At 50.8% G+C, this 27,045-nt stretch overlaps 9 protein-coding genes across 9 annotated transcripts; 3 read left to right on the top strand and 6 right to left on the bottom strand.

The window, feature by feature from the left end:
• Nucleotides 1-621: 621 nt before the first annotated feature.
• Nucleotides 622-2,131, bottom strand: J7T55_013189 (uncharacterized protein; the record flags this gene model as incomplete). The annotated part of the gene is made up of 2 exons (XM_053141854.1): nucleotides 622-725; nucleotides 817-2,131. 2 exons carry the CDS (start codon nucleotides 2,129-2,131, stop codon nucleotides 622-624), a joined length of 1,419 nt encoding a protein of 472 aa, XP_052995534.1.
• A 407-nt stretch (nucleotides 2,132-2,538) lies between these two features.
• J7T55_013188 (alpha-glucanase) lies at nucleotides 2,539-6,166 on the bottom strand (the record flags this gene model as incomplete). Its single annotated transcript, XM_053141853.1, has 6 exons — nucleotides 2,539-2,604; nucleotides 2,722-2,903; nucleotides 3,099-3,181; nucleotides 3,593-5,390; nucleotides 5,687-5,734; nucleotides 6,001-6,166. 6 exons carry the CDS (start codon nucleotides 6,164-6,166, stop codon nucleotides 2,539-2,541), a joined length of 2,343 nt encoding a protein of 780 aa, XP_052995533.1.
• A 1,799-nt stretch (nucleotides 6,167-7,965) lies between these two features.
• On the bottom strand, nucleotides 7,966-9,309 carry J7T55_013187 (short chain dehydrogenase reductase family; the record flags this gene model as incomplete). Its single annotated transcript, XM_053141851.1, has 3 exons — nucleotides 7,966-8,037; nucleotides 8,105-9,181; nucleotides 9,244-9,309. The coding sequence occupies 3 exons, from the start codon at nucleotides 9,307-9,309 to the stop codon at nucleotides 7,966-7,968; spliced, it is 1,215 nt and encodes a 404-aa protein (XP_052995532.1).
• A 2,901-nt stretch (nucleotides 9,310-12,210) lies between these two features.
• On the bottom strand, nucleotides 12,211-12,567 carry J7T55_013186 (uncharacterized protein; the record flags this gene model as incomplete). The annotated part of the gene is made up of 1 exon (XM_053141850.1): nucleotides 12,211-12,567. One exon carries the CDS (start codon nucleotides 12,565-12,567, stop codon nucleotides 12,211-12,213), a length of 357 nt encoding a protein of 118 aa, XP_052995531.1.
• Nucleotides 12,568-13,220: 653 nt separating this feature from the next.
• J7T55_013185 (uncharacterized protein) lies at nucleotides 13,221-14,945 on the top strand (the record flags this gene model as incomplete). The annotated part of the gene is made up of 6 exons (XM_053141849.1): nucleotides 13,221-13,314; nucleotides 13,415-13,676; nucleotides 13,988-14,058; nucleotides 14,384-14,582; nucleotides 14,645-14,751; nucleotides 14,842-14,945. 6 exons carry the CDS (start codon nucleotides 13,221-13,223, stop codon nucleotides 14,943-14,945), a joined length of 837 nt encoding a protein of 278 aa, XP_052995530.1.
• A 912-nt stretch (nucleotides 14,946-15,857) lies between these two features.
• Nucleotides 15,858-18,258, top strand: J7T55_013184 (Pdp3-interacting factor 1; the record flags this gene model as incomplete). The annotated part of the gene is made up of 4 exons (XM_053141848.1): nucleotides 15,858-16,497; nucleotides 16,554-16,681; nucleotides 16,997-17,119; nucleotides 17,182-18,258. 4 exons carry the CDS (start codon nucleotides 15,858-15,860, stop codon nucleotides 18,256-18,258), a joined length of 1,968 nt encoding a protein of 655 aa, XP_052995529.1.
• A 1,185-nt stretch (nucleotides 18,259-19,443) lies between these two features.
• Nucleotides 19,444-19,746, bottom strand: J7T55_013183 (uncharacterized protein; the record flags this gene model as incomplete). Its single annotated transcript, XM_053141847.1, has 1 exon — nucleotides 19,444-19,746. The coding sequence occupies one exon, from the start codon at nucleotides 19,744-19,746 to the stop codon at nucleotides 19,444-19,446; it is 303 nt and encodes a 100-aa protein (XP_052995528.1).
• A 1,181-nt stretch (nucleotides 19,747-20,927) lies between these two features.
• Nucleotides 20,928-22,567, top strand: J7T55_013182 (uncharacterized protein; the record flags this gene model as incomplete). Its single annotated transcript, XM_053141846.1, has 6 exons — nucleotides 20,928-21,080; nucleotides 21,155-21,193; nucleotides 21,423-22,063; nucleotides 22,134-22,215; nucleotides 22,278-22,324; nucleotides 22,402-22,567. 6 exons carry the CDS (start codon nucleotides 20,928-20,930, stop codon nucleotides 22,565-22,567), a joined length of 1,128 nt encoding a protein of 375 aa, XP_052995527.1.
• Nucleotides 22,568-24,352: 1,785 nt separating this feature from the next.
• Nucleotides 24,353-26,151, bottom strand: J7T55_013181 (malate synthase; the record flags this gene model as incomplete). The annotated part of the gene is made up of 4 exons (XM_053141845.1): nucleotides 24,353-24,590; nucleotides 24,670-24,918; nucleotides 24,983-25,724; nucleotides 25,806-26,151. The coding sequence occupies 4 exons, from the start codon at nucleotides 26,149-26,151 to the stop codon at nucleotides 24,353-24,355; spliced, it is 1,575 nt and encodes a 524-aa protein (XP_052995526.1).
• Nucleotides 26,152-27,045: the final 894 nt, after the last annotated feature.

Here is a 27,045-nt window from a genome sequence, read left to right as displayed (position 1 = left end):
TGCCTGGTAAACCAGCCTTGTGTGCGATGTACGTAGGGACTGGAGACACAATGACTCTACTTGGTACCAGTCAATATGCGAGTTCTCACTTCCTTACCATGATGAAAACAAAACGCAGAACACGTGTCAGAGAATGCTAAGTGGAATCTCACTCGCAAGTATAAGCACTCGTGAAGACCAGCTGAACTCGGAAACATTAAAACTTTAATCGCTTAGGCCTAGACGTGCTTCAGCTCGGGTATCCGCTTTGTGACCACAAGTAGAATGAGTAGGGGGAAGGGGCCAAAGGGTCATGGAAATGAAAATGATCTCTTAAAGGTAACCAACCTCTCTGAAACATTCTCTTATAGGACAACCTCCCACAAGGGTAACCTCCTATAGGATAACCTCCTATAGGATAACCTCCTATAGAATAACCTACTATGAGATAACTTTCTGTGGGATAACCTTTTGTAGGATAACCTACTGTGGGATAACCTTCTGTGGGATAACCTTTCATGGGATAACCTCCTGGATAAGGAAGTGCCTACTAAGTCATAGGGGGCTCTGCAACGACATGTTGCGGTTTTATTTTTGAGAGTCTGGTGCTGTTGTCCCAATAACAGTGTATGTGATTTCAACTCAATTTAATCTGGTGACATTCATTGCGGCAACCCAAGGTTTCCAGTACTCCTCGATGCCCTCAGGAAAGCTCCATCCTGTCCAGTTGAAGTTCGTCAGGCCCCCTATTTGGTTTCGCACCACTGGTTAGCAATTGGAACCTCGGAATTAAGATACAAACAAAACAGGTAAGGGTTTCGCCAGAGCGTCACTTACAAGTGTCAATAAGCCCCTGCGTGCCAGATCTGATCCGGTAACTGCCAGCAAGGCTCCACATCGCCCAAGATATGCCGTGCTTCTTGGTATAGTCCTGAAGGCAGCTCTGCAATGTGGCATTATACATGGTGGGGTCCTGACCGTGCCCAAACTCGGTCAGGACAACTGGGGTGATGCGTTGGGCGGGTGGGCAATCGTTGGTGATGTTACATGCCGCGGGAGGGTCTATGCCGAGCGCGTTGAAGCCGTTGCGGTACAGCCCTGCTTCGATGATAGCGCACGTGCCTGTATCGACGTCCTCGCTAGAACCGTACAGGTGAAGCTCCCAGACCAGCTTGTCGGCCCAGGGATAGCTGTCCAGGTCGAAGTAGACCGGGTCGCGGCGGTAAGCATCCACGATCGCCGTGCACTTGTAGCATGGTGCAGTAAGGATGTTTTTTTTACTGACTAAAGCACTTAAGTCTTCATCATACTGTAAACCTGACCATGTGATCAGCAGGTCTGGGTTTGACTCGTGGATGGCGTCGCTACCCGCGCTCATGTTGCCGACGAGGGTCTGCCAGTTGTAGTAGAGATCCGTAACGTTCCAAGACTCGCGCAGCTCGTTGCGGAGGGACATGGAGACAATATTCGGGTGGTCCTTGGCCCAGTTTGCGACATACGAAAGGCCGCGTAGCCAGTTGGTGGTGTTGAAGTTCACATCGTCAAACCATGCATTCCCGTCGATGTGTGAACAGCACCATTGTGCCTTGCCAACGTGCACATCCGGGTGGACAAAGAGTCCCTTCGTAGCGGCGGCTTTGGCGATGTCGCCCCAGATCTCGAACCTCGTCGTCTCTCGTGTCCAAGATGGGTTCCTCTTGATGATCTCATTTGTGACCTTGGTACCGTTGACGTATCCGAGGGCTTGAATCATAGCAACCTCCAGAGGAACATCGTCTCCTTCCCGGTCGTAGATTTGGTCTATCATCTCGATGGCGTAACCCATTCGCAAAAAGTTGAACCCAACGCTGGCCACATCGTCGAGAATTTCCTCCACGGAAGCCCATTCCAGACCTTCGGGCACCATTGTCTCTCCACTCATGGGCCAATTGACTCCCGCCCAGGTGATAACATCACCTCTGGCATTGACGATGTCCCTGCCCTTGGTGCTGAAGGGTCCGTATGGCCAGGCAGACGAGTTGCCTGCCCTTGGCGAGACATGGTGATCGGTCGTTGCCCATCGCGGCTCGACTGCAGAGCCAGGCAGCTTGACATGCTGAGCTGTAGCTGTCGCCAGCAGGAGCGGCAGCAGCGTCGTCCCAGTGACCTTCATACTGAACCAGATTATCAAAAACAGGGCCGCCGGCGTGCGTGTCTAGGCGTGGGTTGAACAACAGCGCGCTTTAACGACTCCGGCGCGTCCGCCTTTATATAAATGCACGCTACATATTGCTGGCTCGAGCTGGCTCTCAACCTTGCCCTCTCCGCTTCTCCCGCTAGCAACCTTCGCGCGCTTGAGAGATTGGTGCGGACTTGGCTACCCTGATGGGTGGACCACGCGACGGGCGACGCTTGCTCGGTATCGGGGGAGGTCAACCGAAGAAGTGGGTATCTGGGGCAGAGCGCGGGGAAACCCAGAGCCAAGCCAGGCGGGCCTGAACCTTTTACATCGGGTGACAGCTCGAAAGATAATGTCTTTCATCTCCGAAGACCCTTGCGATGTGGTACATGACGTCAGCCTCAGGGGTCGAGCATTTTGAGGTCTTCATCTCGTCTGTCGTTAGTCACGCGGCCCGACTCGGCCCGCTTGGGAGTCAAGAAACATGGGAAGATTAATTACCACGCGACCTCACCTTCTGGACGCCTTGGTTAGTTCCAAAGCGTTTCTAGGCTTGAACGGCGTCTGACGAGTTCAACACTCACTGCTTGGCCTCTCAATCGCTGCTTGGCTGCCATGGGAAATCTCTCAGCAATGTCACTTTGCTTCTCAGCTGTAATGTTGATGGTGAGGTTGGGGGTTCCGGTTTGGTGATTAGCCACTGTGCCGCGGCGCAGCTGCTCATTGACGAGGCCGCAAGGTAACTCGTCGCCTAGCTGAATAGACTCTATGAATTGAAAAGACTGGCGTATGGCTCGTAGAATATATGTAATATATTGCCCGTAGCAATCATATGAACAAGGATCATCTCAGTCTGGTCTTGCAGATGTTTTGTGGCCTGACAACACGAATATTTCCACTCCTAAGTGGGGGCGGACCTAGAATGAAAAATAATATAGCGCTCCAATATATCACTACGCACTTGAATCGATACGTATTTGAAGATGATGGGGTGCCATGAGGGTTAGCTGAGTTGCTCCGGTCATGGTGCCCTCAAGCACACAACTGCATAAAGAAGGCACTCAGTGCCGTTGTATGTAGTGCTTCCACGAAAAGTCTCATTCGCATGTCAAATTGAAGCCCTCCACACAATTCTGAGTCATTTGAAGACAGAATCGCTCTGCATACGGCTTAACATTGGGGGGTATATTCATCTATAGTATATGCACAAAATGCCTACCACTGTTGGTAGCAAGGTGTCTAACTTGACTGTACACGAATTGAAAAAGTAAATCTCAAAAAACAAACAAAAATATTATGCATCCAAATCAACCACAATCTGTGGTACATGCCGCAGGGGGGCAATATCCACGCATGCAACTGAACTTGCAAAGCCCTTTGTAACTCTCATTCTCCGCATCCAGCGGGCATCCAATGGGAAAAGTGTCGGGGGCAGTTTCCGGAGTCCCATTCGACGTGCATTGACACACGTCTGAAGGGCAGTAGCCTCTGCTGCAGGAGAATGAACAGAGACCTGCGAGGTTGGTAGACTGGTCGGGGGCACTGGTACCACCATTACAGCTCTGACCTCCACCGGTCGAGCTTGGAACAGCCGCGGATCCAGTCCGCGAAGCTGATCCAGTCTGCGAAGCTGACCCAGTCCGCGAAGCCGATCCAGTCCGCGACGCCGAGGCTGGTGCTGAACCAGGGCTGCTGCTGCTACCACTTGGTTTGCCGCTGGGGCTGGGTTGAGGTTCGCTTGTTGGAGTCGTCTCCATCGTCGTCGCGGTGAGCGTCGATGCGCCCCCTCCGCTTGCGCCGGTCGGTTTTCCGCTACCAATTGGGGCAGCACCACTCCCTGTTGGTGTGGTTGTAGCTGGAACAGCAGATCCCGAGCCCAAAGATGGCGCGGCGGAGCAGGTCTTGACGGACAAGCCGACAGTGAATGAGGCAAGTCCGGCTGCATCCAAGGGATCCGATTTACCCTCTGGCAAGGTCCCGACATAAGCGTTGAAGTTGTAGAGCCCACAGGGGCAGGTCTCAATGATATCCTTACGAGAAGTTCCACTCAAGACTTGCTTCGAATCCCGAGTCAAGGAGAATTTCTGCTGCCCGGTTCCCATGTCTACTGTAAAAGAGCTGGCCCCGGCCGGGGCGTTGAACGTCTTGGTGTTGGTCCCAGAAGTCACCTCGATGGATCCGGCGGATTTCAGCAGGCTGACGACAAAAACTGAGTCCTGCATGTCTTCCCAGCCATTGGGCTTGCCGTTGAAGTAGTTTCCGCTGGCGTTGTTTCCAGCTTTCATGGTGTTATCTGTTGAGTCGCAGTTCACAGTCCTAGGGCTCGGGCGATACCAGTATACGATCTTGTCTTCCTTGATATACTCATTGACTGACTTTGACCCTGCCTTGTATGCGGCAATGAAAGGCTTGGCCAAGTCCCGCCATCCGTCATGGGGCATATCATTGACCCATTTTGAAGCCCCATCATCTTCGTGATTTGAAGATAAGGGACCAATATAGTGAGACTCCCCATAGTCGTTCCAAGTGATAATTTCCACGAAAGGAGGACTGCTATTCAGGACCTCCTTCCAGCGGTCGTACCACAGGAGGTCCGAAGGGAACACAAAGTTTTTGCTGTACGAAACTTCAGATCCGTAATGAGTAGAGAACCATGGAGAAATAGGAGCAATGTAAGGTTTCAGTCCAGCCAGCCAGTTGTGGTAATTGTTATCTCCATCCGCCACCGAAACTCGCACATTGGGTGTAGGCGCCTTGTTATTACCATTGTTCGGCCAGGCTATCCAGTTGAGAGCACCCTCGATTTTTGCGGCATCCGGGGTCCCGCCTGGAGTGAAGTTCGGTGCGAAAAAGACATCGACACCAGCGGCGCTCTTGACAGCAGAAACGTCGAGACCATCGCCGGCAAATGACGATGCGAAGACCTTGCCGTCCACTTTCAGCTGAGCCGGCTGTTTGCTGTAAGTCGCGATCATCTGCCCCACTTTGGCAGCATCGTTGGCTGGGGAAAACCAGTTGAAGTCGAAAGATATGAAGAGTTTCATATCATTCTTGGCCGCGCTTTCATACGCGTAGCCAAGCTGAGTTCCTGTGAACTCGTCTGTTCCGATATTGAGAGCGAAAGCATCGATGCCCAGATCTTTTGCTTGCTGCATATCCGCGTCGTAGTCGGCCGAGCTCTTGCGGCCTGCGACAATGCCCATCATGAAATGGCAGAAGACCAGCTTGCCAGTGGAGCTATTGGTTGTAGCATCTTGCCGTTCCGTAATTCGTGGTGTCGATTTGGAATCGTAACGTTTTATTAGCAGTGCCTGAACAAATGAAGCAGCTAATAGCAATTCTAAAAATGATAAGAGAAACATGATTAAGATGGGGAAACTTTAGTTCTGGGAGCAACACTGTCACGAATCCATCTCAAGGCTATTATGCTGGAATGATGGACTCGAAATGGTCTGTTTCCTTTGACGTCGTCGGCCCGGTACCTTTATAGAGTGTTTAAAGGGACGGAAGGGAGCCTTGGGAATAGCGCCCTCCTTCCGGGTGACCCACCTGCGGCCCAGCCAATGAGGCGAATCAGCACATGAGCAGCCTGCGTGACTGAAACGAGTACCCAAAGAGAGAGAGCAATTGTGGGCCAAAACTTGTTGCAAATGGCGTCCATGACGGCCATTCTCAGCCAACCTCAGGAGTATTCAGGATTTGAGGAGGCTCTCAGCAGCGGGTGCCTGCAATTTGGAAAGCTGGTTGTGGCGGAGAAACAATGCTCAAGTGCTGCGAAGGCGGGCTGAAAAGAAAAACAGTGGCGCATAAAACAAAGCAACAGATTTGGGAATTGCTCAAATATTACAAAGCTCCCACGTCACAATCTTTCGTGTTTTTCCATGTGATCTCGATTGAAGAGGTCGGATGATTGTCTGCAACAGCCACGTCCGCCTGCTCGGGCGCGAGCGTGATGAGGCTCTCGCTAAGCAGGCGAGGGAGGTGGCAAGCCGATTCTAGACTTTGAAGATCATTCGCTGGATTCATCATATTCCCAGCGCCGCGGTTCTCTGTATGCACGTCATCTGCAGCCGCATGTAAGAAATGGGTAAGGGGTCACCTCCTTCGTTGGTGCTCGCTGGGGTCGAGGGGCTGGCGGCTGGAAACGGCCGGGAACGGCCGCACCCCTGCCTTGCACTTAGACAGGGACCTTCCCAGTCTCGCACCGCAACAAACGGACCATATTCTAACTTTGGGCTGCAGGCGCCTAATTTCGAGCTTCCAAATGCCAGATTATAATCCATAGCCCTTTCTTCTCATTGGATTCCCGATGATTGTCAGTCATCATGGAATGTGTTGACAAAGAGGACGAGACAAGGACTTGGCAACCTTTTGCCTTGGGACAGTGCGAGGTGCGCAGGTTGGCTACATAGGATGCACAGTCTAGAACGGGCAGCGGGTTATGAACAGACTATATGTGTGGGCTTGATCCTCAAGGACATAATGTCTCAACCATGAGCCGCCGAATACAACCGGGGCGGACATGGCCGCGCCCCTCAAGTATTGAATGAGGCCACAAGCACACTATTCAATAGCAATATTGACAATACTGCAATGGCGCTTTTGTCTTTTGGAAACCTCTTTATGACGTAGAATGTCGGAGACTACTCAAGGCAAGATTGTCTGCCAAACAGACCACGGACCAGTCATACAGGATTTGCCAGTCATACGTAAAGTACTTGCAGCACCTAGGTGGACTGGGGAAACAAGCAATAGGATCATTTCATACTCGAGACGCCGCGATCGACGAACTTCGATATGTTGTTCCAATCCGTTGACTGCGATACATGAATCAGTGTAGTGTCAGCGGCCAAACAATCTCAAAAAACCGCAAAAGTCGAGATGGGGACAAGACAGATGATGGATATGTAGTTTGAGATTGCGTGTCTTATACAATCACGAGCATCGTTCTGCTTGATTCGAGTGGGAAAATATGTGCGCTGTTCAGAAACCTTTCCTCCCCTGAGAAAACCTCCCTCGGGACAACTTTTCCTTGGGATAACCTTCCTTGGGATAACCTCCATTGGGATAACCTCCTTTGGGATAACCTCCTTTGGGATAACCTCTTGTATAATACATTGCTGTTGAATATACTTCTATACGGGAAATTAAAGAAGTTACAAAGGGTTGTTGCGATTCTTGAAACTGTGGCGGTGTTGTTCCAATAGTGTATGTGATCGCTACGAATCAGGTGCACTTCCCACATTCTACAAGTGGTCATCCCAAATTGCTTTTCGAGAGTATCCCAACTATTGTGCAAGTGTGAGCATCTAGTCCTGGAGTGTGACCTTGTTAGGAAACACATAAATTGATGTATTCACTTCGTATGTACCTCTCCACTCTTCTTAGAACTTATAAAAGTTTACAATCATAATTTCTACACGCAAATGACACTTGTAGATCTCCACAACTATGGCTACCGCGCAGGAATACAGCCTACTCACACAAATTGTGGCACCTATGTTTGACAGCATTCCGAGCTGTACAACCATAGCTAACGCAACTCCTAAACCGTCTACTTACGCCTTGGTCTCAACATTACCAAAGCTGAAGGCCATTTTCTTTACACATCACAATAGGCATTTTGACTGTCTTGAAACCTTGTGTATTCTCTGCAAGACGTCTCGCTGCCAGATCTTTTAAGCGAAGGGAATGAGCTGAGCGTACACTTCAGGCGTGCGTTGGCTATGGAAAGTCTCATTACATCATGGTAGTCGTCAAGTGATCCTATCGAGCATTCACGCTAAGGCAGGCCTTATCTGTCTGCAATCCATCAAGGGACGAGCAGCTCAACCTTCGGCTGGGGCGGCTGGGGCGGCTGGGGCTTGAGCCGGAGCTTCGGCTGGAGGAGCAGCAGCGGCCTGGAAGGGGATGTCTCTGATTAGCATCTAGACCTCAGGATGAGCCATGTCTTGGATCAGAACTTACGGGTGCGGCAGCGGGATTCTCCGCGGGGGCCGCCGCCGGGGCAGCCGGGGCAGCCGGCTGTGCTTGTGCCGGTGCGGCGGGTGTCACGTTGATTCCGTTCTCGCCGCCGACAGATGTGCTACCATCGGATCCCTTGGTGATACCCAGGTTTCCTCCGAGGTTCTGAGCCTGGCCATCGGCCCCGATTGTGATACCGGCGTTCTCGCTGAACTGCTCGCTCTCCTTGGTGGCTTTCGGTTCGCCTGCTTTCGCCTCGCCTTGGGCTCCCTCGGCTGGCTTTGCGGCGGCTTCACCTGCTGGCTGAGCAGCGGCTTCACCGGCTGGCTTTGCGGCGGCCTCTCCGGCTTGCTGGGCGGCTCCCTCACCCTGTTTGGCGGCTCCCTCACCCTGTTTGGCGGCTCCCTCACCGGCTGGTTTGGCTGCTGCCTCACCAGCTGGCTGAGCTGCTGGAGCGGCTGCCGCACAACCGGCAGCTGGTGCTGCGGCCTGTCCTGCTTTGGCGGCTTCACCTGCCTTGGCGGCCTCTCCTTGGGCAGCACCTCCGGCTTGGGCAGCTTCCCCTGCTTTGGCAGCCTCGCCTGCTTTTCCAGCGGCTCCTTCTTGGGCCTGGCCTTGTCCCTTACCGGCGCCAGTTTGATTTCTGGCCGCTCCTTGAGCAGCTGCGATGAAATCTCCGAGCGAAGTGCCTTGACCTTGGCCCTGTCCCTGGCCTGGTTGCGCAGCAGGATTGGCGTTTCCACCACCTCCACCGAGAGTAAGGCCGCCGGGGAGAACAAGAGCGTTGCCTCCTCCGTTCTGTCCAGCACCTTGCCTCTGCCCTTCAGCCGGTGCGGCGGCAGCCTGTCCCTCAGCGCCAGGGGCAGCAGCCGGGGCAGCAGCCGGGGCCTGTCCCTCCGCACCTGGCTGTGCACCTGGCTGTGCACCTGGCTGCGCACCGGGTTGCGCAGCAGGCTGCTGGCCACCTCCGCCGACAGTCAGACCCCCTGGGCCTCCAAGAGTGATTCCTCCATTCCCGATCGTAATTTGACGCTCTTTGAGGGTCTTGCTGCGGTCCGAAGCTCGGGCTGTCAAGCCTCCCTGTGTCAAAATGTGTAAGCATTGCAAGGTTTGAACTAGTTGGTGTGGTGATCTCATCATACCGTGAAGCCGAGTCCTGCATCGCTAAAGGCTAAGACAGCCAGGAGCGCTGTAGTTCCGAATCGCATTGTGATTAGACTGGACGCAGAGAAGGCCGGTCAACGGCGGAAATTAAGAATGAATGTCGTAGGAAAATGAGCGCAGCTCAATAATTAAGAATTGAAAGAAAGACTGCGTACTATCGTGCAGTCAAAGTGTCGCTTCCACATCAAGCTACAACCGGCAAGACTATCGGAGGGATCAACATTCCTAAGTATCTACAAAGAAGTGCACCGCTGCATAGTTGACTGAACTTCTGCAACTCCCTTGGCAATAGTCGATCTGGGGCGCTCCAAACATTCGGGACAGTTTGGGCCATCTAGCACGTTTGGGGAGGCAATTTGGGCTCCACAAATATTCTATCAAAAGAACGGCACTCTTACTTCCATCAGACCCACGCAACAAGCATATCTTGTCTCGTTGGAGAGCAAGATGGGACGAAGGCTGCGCTATCTATACTGCCGAGTATCTTGGCGTTGCAGCGCAGCCGTGGGCGCGTTCTCGCTGGTCTCAGATCTGTGCGAAAATTCACTTGGCGCGAGGAGAATTGTTTGAGGACCCTGGAACTATACTAGGACACCAAGATAAACAGTGGAGCCTAGTCAATGTTGCAAGAGATCCCTTCGCAGCATTTACAAAGAAGGCCGGTTTTGTTCAGGCGAGGTGAACTTTATTTATTACGCACGAAGACGCGACAATGATTTCATGATCTACCACTGCAGAATCTCACCGTTAATGATCTTCCACCCCCAATGCGTCGATCTGCCAAGTTTTACTGTTCCAAGGCACAGTAGCCCAAAGATGATCTCCAACAAGGTTGCCTCATCAGAAGAGGACTGGTGATAGTGCTGTCGTCGAGACGCAGCAGGAGGACATAGAGCAGAGATGAGCATCAAAGGAACAGATGATTACCAGAAGCAGACTAAGAGGCCGCAGACTGTCGCAGCAAGCTGCACAGATGCAACCATTCTCAAATGGCCTTCCTACCAATAGTACGTTTCGAGTACATGTACTGAAGGATCCTTGCGCCTGGAGTGGAAGGCATCATGAAACTGTTTTCGAACTGAGACTGGATGCCCAGCCTGTGTCGTCCGGTACGACAACCGATGCAAAAGTGCCCATCATCTTTTGACACACGGCTCAATCTGGTTTCATTGTCAACACCAATTACTTCTTGGTTCATAGAAATCGTGATTGCGTCATGTAAGTTCATGCCGCATACTACAGACAAGTTGCAATTAGATATGATCGGTCGAGTCTCGCCGGCGGATCGATGTGCTTCTTCATCTTGAGGACAAAAGAGCTTGAATAGCACGAGCAAGAAAGGTTTAAGATCTTTCCTATTGATCGATAATTTCATTTGCCTTCCTCTTGTTGACCAGCATACATTCTGATTGGGCACATTCAGAACCAGGTGATTGCTTCAGGGTAATATGTTTCGCCATCAGGACCGAAGCTTGGTGCGACTGGCAGTGCTTCGTAGGTCAGCTCAGTGAACAAGGTCCATAGCTGTGTTACGAGCCTGCCTTCCGATCCACAAGCAGTTGAAATGCTCTTGGTCTTTTGATTTCCTTGGCCGACCACCACGCCAGTGGTCAGGTTCGCCTCGAGAATTTCAACTTTCGACACCGCCAGATGGCCTATCAAAGTAACATGTTTCTAAGTTCTATGTCTAAAAACACGTTCACTGTGGATGCTTGGTCTTTCAAGGGCTTGCTTAATTCGGACTGAAATATCTCTTTAGAATATTGAGACTTGAATCCGGCTGCTATGATAGAAATTGGGTATTTCCATAAAATCTAGATGCTAATACTAAGAAAATTGTACGTGGAAGAAGCTATCCACATGCACATTCCAAGTTCGAAGAACTGGTGGGGGATCTTGTAGGGAACGATCTTTACTCACGTTCTAAGGTATAAACTTGTAAAGTTTGCTTGATAGCTTTTAGCAAGAGAGTATCGGACTAAATACTAAAGTGAATTCAGAATTGGACGGTCAGCAACCGAAAAATGTAAAATGGATTTGGAACGAGTCTTCTTGAAGAACAAATGATGATGATGAGGCGTTTCGACTTCCCGTCTTCTTCTACTAATTTTCGAACACTAAGACCAGAAAAGTCTTACCATGTAGGTGGACTTATCGGATTTAATGTTGAATTCCAGAAATTCCCTGTCTCATGGTTTAATTGCACCGATATCTGAACGAGGAAGTGATGGACATCTTTTGCTTCCGAAATCTCCTCTTGATATGGAGATGTGGTTGCTATTTATTAAGCACAGTAAAGGCTTTTCCCAGAAGAAGTGGAAGGTCATCCCATAGGAGGTTATCCCATAGAAGGTTATCCCAAGGGAGGTTATTCCAAGAGAGTTTGTTTTATAAGAGATTACTTCTATAGCTGCTTTTTAAATACCTCCTTGTATTTCTTGTACACATTTATTCCAGAGATACTGTGGCTGCGAAGCGGACACCCGAGCTCAAGCTCGTCGAGATTCTATGATCCTATCAGCATCAGGGCAACAAATCAAATTGTATTGTAATCATGCACTGATTTCGTCTCTCAAGATTCTATCGTATCAGTTGGTCGAGAATGCTCCGTCAGAAAAACGCTGCTCATTGGTCTTGTATATTCGTAGTGTTCATTTGCACTGTGTGCTTCCTTCAGCCCAAGCAACGCTGTCCCAATGTTGGTCAAATGTTTGTTCTTCTGTCCCAACATCTGCCTTTACAACACTCCGAGGTTTCTTCTGAGAAGACTAACTTCTATAAGCTGTGGCTGCAAACGGTTTCAGATAGGAACAATCCTCTGCACGAGTCCTGGAAGGGCCTGATCGTGGGAATTGCCTTGTCTCGTCTAGACGCCATGTCAGTACAATGCCTTTGGATTTAAATTTGAACTGTGATTACCTCTTTGTTCCATTAAACCACTTTTCCTAGCGCAATTGATACGATCTCAAGTACGCTGAGCCATCGAGATCATGAGAGAACCCCTGGTCGTGGATCTGCTCCCACGTCTCCAAAGCCTGGATGCGAGCAGCTTCCATGGACTCCTCTTCCCGCTTCAGGTCTTCCCTGGGCAAAGAGTATCCCAGATCTTTGATACTCTGCAAAAAGGCCAATTTTATGAGGAAGGAAAGCTTGGAACAGCTGTAGGAATGGAAGAGGGAACCTGTATCGACGGTCCGGTCGTCCAATGGAGCGGTTGCGACGGTGTGAGGTGTCATTTGACCCTCGGTGCTGAGACAAGTAGTGATTTCTTGCCGATGGTCTTGGGTTGTCTCGTAATCCATCTGTATGGGTCGTTCGGTAGTTTCGACCTGAGTGGGCTCAGGATTTCCCGGGGCCACACACATGGGGGACGCTCAAGCTCTTATCCTTGGTAGTTGGAGGAAGCCTTTGCTAGGAGACTTCCCGTTGATGAATAAAAACTCGATACAGGTGTCCGTCCACTTTGCACTTTGTATCTTGTTCCTAGCTTATGACTTTTAGATAGTGGTCAAATCCAAGCGGTATAGGTGAATGATTCGAAAAGTCACCTGTCGGGAGCGTCTTTCTTTCAATAATTTGCGTTTGCTGAGCCCGTCTCCAACAATGCAGTGTCCCCAGAAAGGAAGCTTGTCTTTGGACGAAGCTGGCCTCCCCAAAATCTTTTGTAATTGTTTCTTTCACTCCAAAATGAAGAGAATCACATATTTTGTATGCATCAGACGGGCAAGTTGGAAGCCTACCTAATCTGATGTTTGAACATGTGGAGCTCAGCAATGTCACAAACTTATCGATTGGGAAGGGACGGAAAGAACCACTCGACCTTGCCAGCTATCGGTACTACGCAAATTGTAAATTTGCATCTCTAGGTCCTGTGACATCTTCTTCCTCAACTGCGAAGTACTGACAGATCGAATTCGTTCCTCACACAAACGGACCCCATTCAATCTCCATCGCAATGAACAAAGCAGCCATGAATCCGAGCAACATGGTGTCAATCCTCGTCTTCTTGGTGGCCACAGTCGCTGTTGGTCTGGACATCGACCCCCAGTGTGAGTAGCCTCGCAGCAAAGTTTCCGCCATCCTCCGCAGGCATTTCCTTCTCTTCTGCCACCTTTGAGACAAAGAATGGTTTACTGATGAGCATACAAGCCGCTTCTGTTGCCCTTCAGCACCTCAGTATCACCTTTGCCCCCAACGCGCTTGACACCCTTCAAGCCCACGGCCTATGGACTCCTAGCCCCGCCGGCCTCGACGGCCTTGAGCCCATGTTTGACCAGAGCTTCAATGCGACCCTCGAGAAGGAGAAGTTCGAGGAATCTGGCCTTGACATCAACAGCCTGGTCAACCTCGGTTTCATCGATGACAAGAGCAAGAACATCACCAGCATGGCCATCGCTGACGTCTGCGCGCCGTGAGTAACTTTCCTCCAGCGGCTCAAGCATGCAACTCACATTCCACCACAGGTATCCTGAATGCTGCAAGAGATGCCAGGTTTGCGAGGCAGCTTGTGTCTCTGGCATCATCTTCTTCATTATCCCTTTCCTTATCTGCGAGGCAGCGTGCCAGGGCCAAGCCTTTTGCAAGGGCTGCGACTAGTGGGGAAAACGCGAAGGTGCATGGACCGGACATCCCTGAGAATATGACAAACAAATGAGCATTTTCCTGCTTGGGTTTTGGAGGGCACTTAGGTCTCTAATATCATCACTCTAGATCACGAATTAGCGTCAACAGGTTCTCGTCAGTCGTCTGGTGTGTCCCAACTTATGATTCGTTCGTCCTAAATGCTGATGCAGGTGTGTTCCCAACATTAACGACTCCGTGCAAGACCTCTTTCAACCTCGCTTGTTTTGTGACACCCGTCGAATCGTGACACGCGTTTCTCGGGTGGCCAGTCCAATTTCGGCGTAAAATCATGTTTGTGAATCACAAGGCCGCGGGCTCTCAGTTCCTATTTGAAGGCCCAGGGGTATCTTAAAAGAAGACCAATTCTCGTCCTCGCCCTTCAGCAGTCGAAGCCGAGAACAACATCGTGACCATCAACACAACCAAGACTGCACTTACATACATTTTTTTTAACACACCCCATCATGGCACGTCTTGCATTTGCCCTTGCGCTAGGCCTGGTGGGAGCTACCCTATCCGCTTCTCAGGCATTTTCCAACTTTGCCCATGATTGCCAGGGGATAGGATTTAATGGGGATTACACGACGGTCATCGGGATGAACTGCATCAGTGAAAACAATATTCCCCACACGTCCTGGTTGAATCTTGACCTCTGTCTCTCCTATGAGTCCCCCGACCTGGTCGGTCACCGACGGTGAGAATCTTGACGAACTGCGACACCAAAGAACAAAAACACGCTGATGTTGCCCATTGCAGTGGTGGCTACGTCTCAACCTCGAGGTGCTCAAACTGCACCACAGGCTCCGGCGGCGTATACAACTACACTTGCTACTGCTCTGCCTCCGGTGTCTGGTCTTGGGCTGGTGTTGATCTGAGTAATTTGATCCATTCAGACTTTGTGCCGATGAATATACTCGCCCCAGGACACGGTGGCTGATTTAAAATTTCAACAGCCACTTTCATCGGGGTCAACCAGACCAACGGCGTGATCTGTTGCAACGCGGGAACCGATGAGGACCCAGCGGTCCGATGCGGGAATCTTCAGACTTTCTCGTGATTTGTGGAAGACATATGGACAAATTGTCGGCAAGGATGATTTTGGAACTCATGTTCACTTGTGCGATTCACAATGGCGAGCTTAAAGTCGGGTGTCCGCTTCGCGGCCACAGTATCTCTAGAATAATTCAAAGGAAACAGGGGAAGTGTGGGATAACCTCCTATGATAACCTCCTATGGAATAACCTTCTAGAGTTTAATATCCTTTGGGGTAATTAGCTACAGGATGCTTTTTATAGGATAAATCTGTATAGGGATGTAAGCCACAGGGGGCTCGGCAATAACGTGTTGTTATTTTTGAGAGTATGGTGGTGTTATTCTAATAGTGTATGTGATAGATTAAGGGAGACGGTGGCCGAAAAGGAGAGGTGGTTCGGGATGGGGACTCTTACGCTCCAGCTTTTGGGCAATTTCACAGGCCAGGGTAGCGACAACGTGCGAAAATATTTTTGTTTCCATTGGAACATCACCTGCTTGCACCCGGGCCTTGGATGATGAACCGGTCAGCAGTCATGGTGAGGGTTTGGGCGGAGCATGCAGTGTGGTTCTGGTCGGGTCAAGACCGCGTCCGTGTCCTCCGAAGGCCGGTTGAAAGAGATCCGAGGTCGTCAATGCCCGTAGATTAGCGGCGAGAAATTTTGCGAGGCCCGACCCCGGCCCTGAAAGTGACGTCCTCTCAGGGTCCCTGGCCCCTCCAACGGCGGAGCTCGCCGCCGGAACGTGTTTGTTGCGGGTCTCATCTTCGGTGGGGAATATCAATCTGACTCTGACAACCTCATCCTCCAACTCATAGCAACTGTCTGGTGGCCCTTGTTCCTTCTCAGCTTTGCAGTCTCATCGCTTCCAAGGTCGTTCTATAGACTTCACACATTGCTCTGGCCCCCCGTTTGACCTCAAAGGATCCACCGACAAAATGGGATCTGCACCGCTGTCCGATCTGCCGGCGCTGAAGAACAGCCCCAAGTACATCTTTTTCACGGATTTCGATGGCACAATCACTCTGCAAGATAGCAATGACTTTATGACCGACAACATCGGATTTGGCACCGCCCTGCGCAAGAAGGGCAATGAGGATGTGCTTCAAGGCCGCCGCGACTTTAGGGACAGCTTCCAGGAGATGATGGATAGCATTAGCGCACCGTACAACGAGTGCATTGACCTGCTGCTGAAGAACATCCAGTTGGACCCGGGCTTCAAGAAGTTCCATGCGTACGCCAGGGCGAACAACATCCCTATTGTTGTCCTAAGCGGTGGAATGACGCCCGTTATCAGAGGGCTGCTTGGACATCTCCTGGGCGAGGAGGCCGCCAGTGAGCTGCAGATTGTGAGCAATGACGTGAAGGCCCGGCCGGGCAAGGACATTAACGAGGAGAGGGGCTGGGAGATTGTTTTCCACGATGATTCCGGCTTCGGCCACGACAAGTCCCTGGAGATCCGGAAGTATTCCAGCTTGCCGCAGAGTGAGCGGCCGTATCTCTTCTACGCCGGTGATGGTGTATCAGATCTGTCCGCCGCGAAAGAGACAGATTTGATGTTCGCAAAGGCCGGGCGAGGTGAGCCTATCTTGCCGCTAACGAAATCGCTGGAAACGAAGCTGACTTGGCTGCAGATCTCGTCGTGTACTGCGAGAAGGAGCATGTTCCTTTCACCACCTTTACGAACTTCTCTGATATCCTGTCAGTTGTGAAGGACGTCGTCTCTGGAAAGGTGAGCGTCAAGGACACTGCGGGCGGTCGGGTATGAATCATGGCCAGTGGGCTGCAGTATTGGTTTTGATCACCTTACTCTCATTGCGAGCAACGATACATTAGAGTTAGACCTGAAGATTACACTAGATAGAGTTATACATCAATCTAGATTTTCTATTTTTTTAGTTAATGAACACGCTGCATCAAGTCTGAGCACAAGTGAACTGGTCGACGCGGATGGAGTCTTGGTAGGGGCAGGAAGCCGGGCCAGCTGCGGCCAGCCGGCCAGCCGATGGCTTATCAATCTCTTATCGATAAGATCCGTCGAAAAAAATGTTGCTCCCTGCTAGGTTTCTTCCGCCAGCGACCGACATATCCACCAAGTTTGTTCCTCTTCACTCCATATTCCAAGGGCTCCAGATACATCATGGCCGCCTCCACTACCGCTGTTGCCAAGAAAGGCGACTTTGCGATTGATCCTGACCAGGTACTATCCAACAGATACACGCCAGCGCGTCTTTCCCAACGTACTGACCATTCCTGTCGCAGGCATTGAAAGCGTCGAAAGCGCTCCTGGCGCACATTAAGAAAACTGCCGAGGAGACAGCATCCAACTCAAACAAGAAGAATCTCCTCGATTCTGCGGATGACGGCCAGAGCCTGTCTGTGGCAGAGACGCCAGTCTGGCTGACTGTCACCACCAAGCGACACATCCACGATTCCAAGGCCCTGAAGCCCAACAAGATCTACCTCCCCCACCCTCTGCATACCGACACCGAGTCTAGCATTTGCCTGATAGTGGCAGATCCTCAGAGGCACTACAAGAATGTGGTTGCGTCAGAAGAGTTCCCCGAGGAACTCCGAAAGCGCGTGACCAGGGTCATCGACTACAAACACTTGACTGCCAAGGTGAAGCAGTATGAGGCACAGCGCAAGCTCCTCGCCGAGCACGACATCTTCCTCGCCGATGACCGCATCATCAACCGGCTACCAAAAGCCATCAGTGTCTTCTACAAGTCCACAACCAAGCGGCCGATACCAGTGGTTTTCCAGAGTAAAAAGCCCAAGGAACAGGGCAAGCGAGTAAAGAGAGACCCCAACGAGATCAACTGCCGCCCAGTAACGGAGATCGCTGCTGAGATTCAGAAGGCGATTGGCGCTGCCCTTGTGAACCTGTCTGCGTCGACCAACACTGCTGTCAAAGTCGGCTACGCGGGCATGCAACCGAAGGCACTGTCCGAAAACATTGTCAAAGTAGCCAATGAAATGGCGAACAAGTTCGTGCCGAAGAAGAAGAATGGCATAAAGAGCATGTTTGTCAAGGGCCCTGAAACTGTGGCACTGCCGATCTGGCAGGACGAGGAGCTTTGGGTGGACGCAGAGACCGATGTCGTCGCGAATGGATCCGAAAAGGCAAAGGCGATCGAGGCAAGAAAGGAGCAGGCTAACGTTGGAAAGAAACGAAAGTCACTGGATGCGGCCTCAGACGACGAGCCCAAGACCAAGAAGGCCAAGAAGGAAGCCGTGCCTGAGAGCAATGACGATAAGCTCGACAAGCAGATTTCCGAGCGCAAATCCAAGCTTCGTAATGCGAAGAAGAAGGCCAAGTCAGCCATGGAGGACTGAGTGCGATTTGGTGGATTTGCATTTCGAGGAGTCGGGCGTTGATCGAACATCATACATTTGCATAGGAATACCTACTCAAGTACCACATTTGCTGCTTTCAGTGTGTACTAAGCAGCTCAAACATCATCACTAATCTAGCTCACTGTTACAATCTTTTAGCACGCCTATGAGACTTTTCCCCCGATCTATCTTGACTCAACCATAGTTTCGGACAGAGTTTGTGCTTCCTGATCGTAGGGATCTTCTCCGGATCCAGGGGCTGGTTCAGCCGAAATACCCATATCTTGATCCAGCCTCCCCCCCCCCCCCGAGAAAAATTTTATATTGAACTTGCTTGGTCTCTAAAGAGTCGAGAATACCTTCTATGTCTACAGTCTCAGGTATCGATCTAGTCCCTGAAGCGCGATGACGCCCGCGTCCCGCTGCCACAGGCTATGGTTAATGGTCGGAAGCCCATCGCTGGAAAATATATCCGGACACAACGCCGCCTGCGGCGATGACGACGCGGGTGGATTCGCAAGGCACTAGTCAGTCCAAAAATATCCTTACGTGGGCAGCGTGAGTTGGAGTCTGATAGGGGACGGGGGAGAGAGCAAGGAGAGAGCTGGTCACAGCGCGGTGCGTCTTGATGGTAAAGCAGGTCTCCTATTTGGGTTGGTTCTGATCTACACCACGGGGGAACGGATGTTCGTCCCTCTGCGCACAATATGAGCTGAATCGAATTGCACTTTATCTAACGTGTACTGTGCATTGACCTAGACACAGACTTCGATTGAAAACACCATCTTGGCCCCATAACCTCTATACTGTTAAACGAGAATGGATCTGGTGACTCAGTGTGTGCATTTTGTTTAGAATCCGAGCTTTCCTGCAAGCTTTCTTTCCCACACGAGTTTGGTGCAGGCATTCCCAGTTTTCACAGAACTGTTCACACTTGGAGCCCAGCTGCTTTTCATGTTGTTCATTGACAAGAGCTGAGTGTTGACAGAAGTCGAGGTGAATGTTGTCGCGGTTCCACGGAAGAATTTTGGCTCTCGCATGAATAGCTCGCCTGTGACTGTTCCCTGCGTTTGGCACCATGATATTTCGATCTTCTATGGCTTTCCATTCAGCCGCACCATATAATCACCCGCACGGTGATGAGCTCTCGAGATGCTCTGACGGGCGACACTCTGGACGGCTCCATCATTCCCTCTTCTGGGGCCCCTCCAAGAGACCCAGTCCAAAATTAATAAGGTTTAACACAGAATCCCTCGCCTGCTTAAGCAAATTGGCCACAGTCTCGACAGCGCCCTCACTGGCCCCTGCAATCAGACCTAAGACGATGGCGGCGAGGAGTGCTAGAGGGATTGCCAGGACCACGCCCAGGATAACACCAATGATGAGGCCTAGGACAATACCTAAGAGGATGCCTGCTAGAGCACCTGAGGTGGCGCCTAGGATGAGGCCATAGAGGACGCGTTTAAAGAATTGTGTGACGGCACTCATTATGAAAGAAAGGCGTGTGGGAAATCGACAGCAATGGTTAAGTGACGTGGGAAGATCTTGAGGCCGCAGTAAGATTTGATGAAGGGAATTGAGGGACTATGACAGACGGTGGTGCAGCGCCACCGGTAATTGTATCATCTTGTGGAGTTCCTTGATTTTCTCAATTGTGTAGATGCTTTTGACGTCATTGTGATAGCGGAACATGATGCCAATTTCCGCTTTTATTGAACCACCCATATCGAAATACTGGGAAAGAGTACATTGATTCATCAAAGCTCTTAAGCTCCCTGAGTTTTGAGTTCGTATGAGGCCACTCACACTCATCAAATTCTTGTCGCGTGCATCAAACAGTGCTATTGTCGAAATGCCCATACCTAGCTCGAGCTGATACTTAGGCAAGCGTTGTCTGCCACTCGCTACCTTTCTCTGCAACTCGGTTCAAATGGTGTCTTGACAATTTAGAAAGCAGGCAAATCTAAATGGCGACACAGCTCGACCTAAAGCAGACCGTGTCAAGGCAAAAAGATTCCGACACGGATACTCCCCTGCCGCATCCCGACTCCTGGGTCTATAGAGGCGCTACCTTTGTGTCTGAAGAGCTTGGCTGGAAGGCGGGAAAATGCGTGAGGGAGAAAGACTCGAAACTTGTCTTCAGTAGCTGTGTAAGTCTGGAACAAGACCAAGAAGCTTCTAACTAGCAAGATCGGACACGAAGAGCTCGCGGAGAAGTGCTCTTGGAGCGATGGGAATGCTTCATGACATTTCTCCTACAACGTCGTATTCTCTTATCAACCCGAGTTATATGTGTATAGAATCTATGCCTTTTACTTTTCTTCACAATATGGAATAGAGTGTGACTAACGTCCCGGTCTTGGTGATTCGAGCACAGCCACGTTGTCCGCATGCAGTCCACGTCTAGCCATAACTCGGGTGTGGTCCCGAGTGGGGATCGGAGGCACTCCCGAGACCAGTTGTCGCGCCTTGCCCGTACGTAGTAGCGATGCAGGTATTTGTCAAGGTGCGTGACTTATTTTTGTTTGGTAAGTAACTTTGTATTATAATTTGAAGGTGTGTGTGGATGGAGTATACCATTCAAAATCTTTTCCAAGAAACGTAGCCAAGCTTGTCAATATCTTGGGGAAGTGAACGTCCTATCAGCCTGAACATACACATCATTGAAAATGTTTGAGAATGTGCTCCCGGGTCCGCCAGATCCTATATTCACCCTGAAAAAACTAGCTGACGGCGATTTGTCGCCAAACAAGGTCGACCTGGGTGTTGGGGTATATCGAAACGAGCAGGGCGGTTACCATGAGTTGGAGGCCGTCAAAAGGGTAGGCCGTGACCGAGCTTCGTCCTTTTCCATCCACCGTGTATGGTAACTGACCTGGTACATGTAACCAAACAGGCCAAAAGAATCCTAAATGAGAGAAATCCAGGTCATGACGTACGTCCAGCTCGTTCTGTTGAAACGGGTTATAGACAACCGTGAATTAATAGGCCGCGGTGATTAGTACGAAAGCACGATTGGGCAGGCAAACTTCTTGAAGCATGCTGCTGAATTGATATTCGGTCCATATAGTCCATTCATTAAGGACGGCAAGGTAATGAAAAACTATCCAGGTCGGAGGAAAAGAGTAAGACGGCCGCTGACAGAAGTCGCTTGGCCTCCGCAGGTGGCGACTGTGCAAACCATATCAGGTACAGGAGCCAACCACCTGGCAGCACTGTTTCTGAGCCGCTCTCGCGACTTTGCGAATAAGGCCGTCTACATTGGGACCCCAGCATGGGGCAACTACGAGACAATATTCCGGCTCGTTGGTGTGCAGGTGGCCAAGTACAAGTACTATGATATTCAGAACGGCATCGACTTCGAAGGAATGCTTCAGGCTATCGAGACGGCACCCGTGAAGAGTATATTCATCCTGCAGAGCTGCTGCCACAATCCGACGGGTGCAGACCTGACAGCGGCACAATGGGACCAGCTAGCCGAGTCTTTTAGACGGCACGAGGTGCTCCCATTCTTTGATATTGCGTACCAAGGGCTCGGTGAGGGCCTGGAGAACGACGCCTACGGCATCCGGCGGTTTGTAGCGCTTGGCCTCGAGGTCGTAGTGGCACAGTCCTTCGCCAAGAACTTTGGCCTGTACGGCGAGCGCTGCGGAGCGCTGCACGTCGTCGGCAGGACAAAGGAGTCCGCCGATAATGTTCGTGAACAGTTACGCTCGCTTATCCGAGCAGAGTTTTCGTCCTCACCTGCGTACGGCTCGCGATTGGTGACGATAATTCTGGAGGACGAACAGTTGGCTAAGATATGGTGTGTTGCCGATTTAGAAGTTGACTGTCACTGACTGATACATGCTGATGACGAGAACGTTTTTTTGCAGGCGCGATGAACTGGACGTCATGAGGGAGAGGCTACTATCCAACAGGCGAGCACTTTACGATGCTGTCGTAAATGAGCAGCGGGTGAGTTCAACACAAATTCTCTCGCAGAACACATGTGAAACTGACATTCTGATGATCCGTAGACTCCCAGTGATTGGACAGTCATCACCTCGACACGCGGCTTGTTCTGGTAGGCAGTGCCCCCTTGCCCGCCGCTTCACGAAAAGTTTAATCGCTCGGGTACCAAGTCAACTAACCTTGTGCAAGCTACCTGCCGTTGACCCAACAACAATGCGTGGAACTACGAGATGTTTACCATGTGCACCTGCCCGAGACTGGCCGGATCAACGTTGCGGGGCTGAACAAGAGGAATATTGGCTATACTGCCAAGGCCATAAATAGTGTGCTGAACCAGAGGAAAAGTGCGTTGTAGACCACTTTATTCGATAAGGAATCACCTTCAGTCAGGTACTTTCGGCCGCTCGGCTTGGGTCAGAGCAATCACAAGCTGCAGTCAGCGAATGAAGTTGTATATACCTGAATAGGAGTGAGAATAAGTTTGGCATGAAGCTCAGAGTGCATATCTTCAGACGAAGAATAAGGTTTAATGTTTTCATCAACACTACTAACATTTGAAGGTTGTTTGTCTCGACTACTGAAGCAGTTTGCGGTGGTAATTTGGTACGAACCCACATGCAAGTTCCATGGTCTACTTGTTGGCAACCGTGATCAAGACCACGAAAAACCAGAGGCCAGGAAATCAAGCGATGTTGTTCAAGCGCATACGCACTTCCTGGTAATGGGGATCCGGTACATGCGGTCGTCATCTGGGATTAGAATAAAGCTCGTACCTGAAGCTACTGAGATTCAGAGCCGAAATCAGACCACAAGCCCAACTAGTCTGGACTGACAATGAGAAGTGAATGGCTATGAAAGAAGACACCATTTTCTCAAGCCTAAAAGACGCGAGCTTTTCAGCATGGTTGATTCTGATGCAGAGACGAGGCGAAACTTTCATCTTGCAAGAAATAAGCGGCAGCTTCGCGATGAGCCGGACTCGATCTTCGATGAGACCTTCTTTTGCATGGCTTGTAAAACTTGGAGATGAACGCGGCGCGCGTAAAACAGCCATACAAGAACGAAGGGCAAAGCGAGCATTTCACGGTCACAACTTATGTTGAACAGTACAATTAACTTCCACACTTCCATGATGTTTTTGTTCTTCTCCGAATACTAGTGGTGCTGTTGGCTGTAGCCAATGTGATTCCCTATAGCCACTGCGGTCTCGCAATCACCACAGTCCCGCAGTCATCGAAATCTCGCAGCCGATGTGATCTTGCCGTCATCATGAACCACGAGCTATTGCCCCTGGTCCATCACAGCGTGACCTCCTGTGGGATAACCTCCGTTGGGATAACCTCCTGTGGGATAGCCTCCTGTGGGATAACCTCCTCTGCGATAAAACTCTATGGGATAACTTGTTATAGGATAACCTCTTCTTGAATAACATTTATTTAGGTAGGTTTTGTCTGTCTTTTTAATCCCTTTTTCTATACACTTGAGTAACAGGTAAATGTTTTAAGATTCTCGTAAGCTGCACGTTCTTTGACTAATAAGGTAAAGGCAGCGTTTTATAAAATGCTTGTGCATTTACCCTATATAATAATTGTTGAGAGAGAGTTTTTCTCTACAGTTGCGAGAGTACGACGGCTGGAATCCAATCAGTCATACCTAAAGCCTTTTCAGAGCCTATCCATGAATGTTGGAATGACGCAAGGATTATGCGAAAGAACGGCCACCCCTTTTCTCTCTTGCTGCAAATATGATGATAAACTTGGCACTACCTTTGGGGCAGCAGACTTCAAATTTTATTTCGATCCCAATTTTATGCGGAGCAATCAAGACATCCATCTGATGTAACAATAGAGAGCTATCGATCAACTTGGAAGGAGTTCAGATGTCCAGTCCGTTTTCACGACACCCAAGCCGAGAAATATACAGCTTTTCCGGTCAGCTCCAACGGAGGCACTCGTCCAATTACAAGTTACTTGCTCCCTTGGCACCATTTGGCCGCGTAAGGGCGTCAGGAGATATTATCTCGTGGTATAAAAGGCTGTAAGAGCAGGGCCACAGGTTAGCCGAGAAATTTCTCCGAGATTCTCATCAGTGGCTGTGATTGCTTCAATCATGGCCAGCCACCTGAGCGGTCTAGTACTGCTTACTTTGTCAGGAAATCCGAGTACTGTTCCCCTGTGATCTCAGGAGCGAGATACTTGGACGCGAGCTCGAATTTGTTGTTCGAGTTCTTGGACGCTTGGAGTAATGCGACGGTCTCCGCCTTCAGAACAGACAGAACATACTCCTTATCAACTCTTCTTCCGTCTGAAGTTGTGACGCCGTGCTTGACCCACTGCCAGACCTGTGAGCGAGAAACCTCTGCTGTAGCGGCGTCCTCCCTGTTTGTGTGTGTATGCCTGTCAGCAACTGCGCACTTCAAGATCGTCTGCGCGTGTTAATGGAATGCATGTCCCTCACATCAAGTGGTCAACCGCGACGCAGCCATTGCCCCGAAGCCAGGCTTCCATGTATTGTAGGCTCACGGAGATGTTCTTTCGGATGCCAGCCTCGGTCACCGAGGCGGCTTCTACGTGCGTGTTGAGCAGGTCATGGGAGCTAAGGCCAGCCCACTCCTCGCGTAACTGGAAGAGTTGGTTTGGGCCTGGCATGTACGAGTCGAAGGCGTCGGCGGCAATCGGGGCCAGGGCCGGATGGGCCACCCAAGTGCTGTTGCGTTGGGGTCAGTATCTGAGTTAATTTTCAGCTCTTGATGAAGGGGGAGGATACAAACCCATCATGTCCAGCCTTTACCTCACGCAGCTTGTCCGCGCTCACCTTGGCCATGGCATCCGCGTTTGCAGCATCGTCCCCTTTTATCGGGATCAAAGCAGCCATACCGCCCATAGCATGCACACCCCGCTTGTGGCAGGTGTTGATCAGTAGCTTGACATATGCGTCCATGAAGGGTACTGTCATTGTGACAGCGCTGCGGTCGGGCAGCACGAAATTCCTGTGTTGCCTGAGGCACTTAATCATCGAGAAAAGATAGTCCCACCTCCCACAGTTCAGCCCCGAGCTGTGCTCGCGCAGTTCATATATGATCTCATCCATTTCAAACGCAGCGGTGATTGTTTCAATCAGCACCGTGCCCCGGATCGTACCGCGGCGCATTCCTATGTAATCCTGCGAGAAGTTGAAGATATCATTCCACAGCCGCGCTTCAAGGTGAGATTCCAGTTTTGGGAGATAAAAGTATGGCCCAAAGCCTTGTCTCACAGACTCGGTGGCATTGTGGAAAAAGTAGAGTGCAAAGTCGAATATAGCGCCCGAGACGGGCTCGTTGCCGACTAGAAAGTGAGCCTCGTTCAAGTGCCAGCCTCGCGGGCGGACGATGATGGTCGGGGGTGTACGGCCATTTTGGAGGTTGAGGGAATATTCTTTGCCGTTCTGATTGAAGCGAATGTCGCGTCGCACTGCGTCGAAGAGGTTCACCTGGCCATTGATAAGATTCTCCCATGTCGGCGAGAGTGAGTCTGTTATTTTTTGATGATTAGTCTCCACAAAATATAGGCCCCATAGCTAGTCTACATTATTAAGAGGTGGGCTACACTGACCTTCGAAGTCACACATAAATGTCTGTACGCTGGAGTTTAGTGCGTTAATGACCATCTTTCGGTCTGTCGGCCCTGTGATCTCGACGCGACGGTCGACCAGCCCCGGAGCAGGCCCAACAGCCCTCCATGTCTGATCTTCCCGAATTTTGACAGTCTCAGGGAGGAAGGTAGGGAGCGTGCCGCGGTCGAACTCGGCCTGGCGAGCCTCTCTAGCGCGGAGGAGCTCCAGGCGCCGTGCATTAAAACATCGGTGCAGGAGAGAGACAAAGCGAATTGCTTGTGGCGTCAAGATTTTGTCGTGAGCCGCAGTGGTTGGCCCCAGGATCCGGACCTGATTCTCTGCCATCTTGTCTAAGATAATGGGTGGAAATTTAGCTCGAATGGATTTGATATGATGCAGTAGAGCTGCTGCTAATGACTTCAGCCCCTTCAACTGAATCTGTCTACATGCACACTGGACCGTCTATATACTCAAAAATCATCACCTCCATGGTGTGTCTCTTAGAAAGCTGAGGTATCTCCGGCATCGTGCCCGCTGCTGGCGTCACCTCGCCATGTCAAAAACTACCAACCATCCTATCCGTGATCGGCCATGAACTTGCGGTGCTTCAGGTTGACGGAGATATCTCAACCCCGTCATCGCTTGGGCATCGGGAAGGCATATGCTCAGTGACGGAATAGCCGCCACTTCATTCGCATGAAGAAAATTGTATGGGTGTAGGTATCCAGAGGTTCACAGGCTATGTGCAAGCGGAGACCGGGACAGGGACCGATGACCATCGGAAGAGCCGACGAGTAAGTATTCTCGGTGTGCTCGGCGTATTGCATCATGTGGGTGTTATTTATTATGCAATTAGGCAGGCTCACGTGGTTTGATCCACCTGAGCGAGCAGCAGTATCTGACAACAATGCCGACATTTGTCCTGATGGTAGCTGTATGAATGAAGGTTGCCCTTGGCCGATGTTCGGATGCAGCTGTTGTGGTGTTGGCAGGCAGATCTTGTCAAGGTTTCACGACGTTGCGCTAAATCATGGTCATGTTGCAAAAAATGGGTAGGGGAGAGCTGATGGCCCTTAGCAAGGACCAGGCCAGGAGGGAGGAAGGGCCTTGGCCTCCTCTGGGTGGGGATGTCATCGGACAGATCATGACACTGAAAATCTGGGGAAATGTGCGGGGGAGCCTGGGAGCTGGGAGCAAGCGGCTGATAACAAGCCGCCCCTGGAGCTGGAGAGATACGCT

This window comes from Diaporthe amygdali (genome assembly GCF_026229845.1).
Source record: "Diaporthe amygdali strain CAA958 chromosome Unknown NODE_9_length_1275696_cov_64_842800, whole genome shotgun sequence".
NCBI classification, from domain to species: domain Eukaryota; kingdom Fungi; phylum Ascomycota; class Sordariomycetes; order Diaporthales; family Diaporthaceae; genus Diaporthe; species Diaporthe amygdali.
This window is presented reverse-complemented; position numbering and strand designations above follow the sequence as displayed.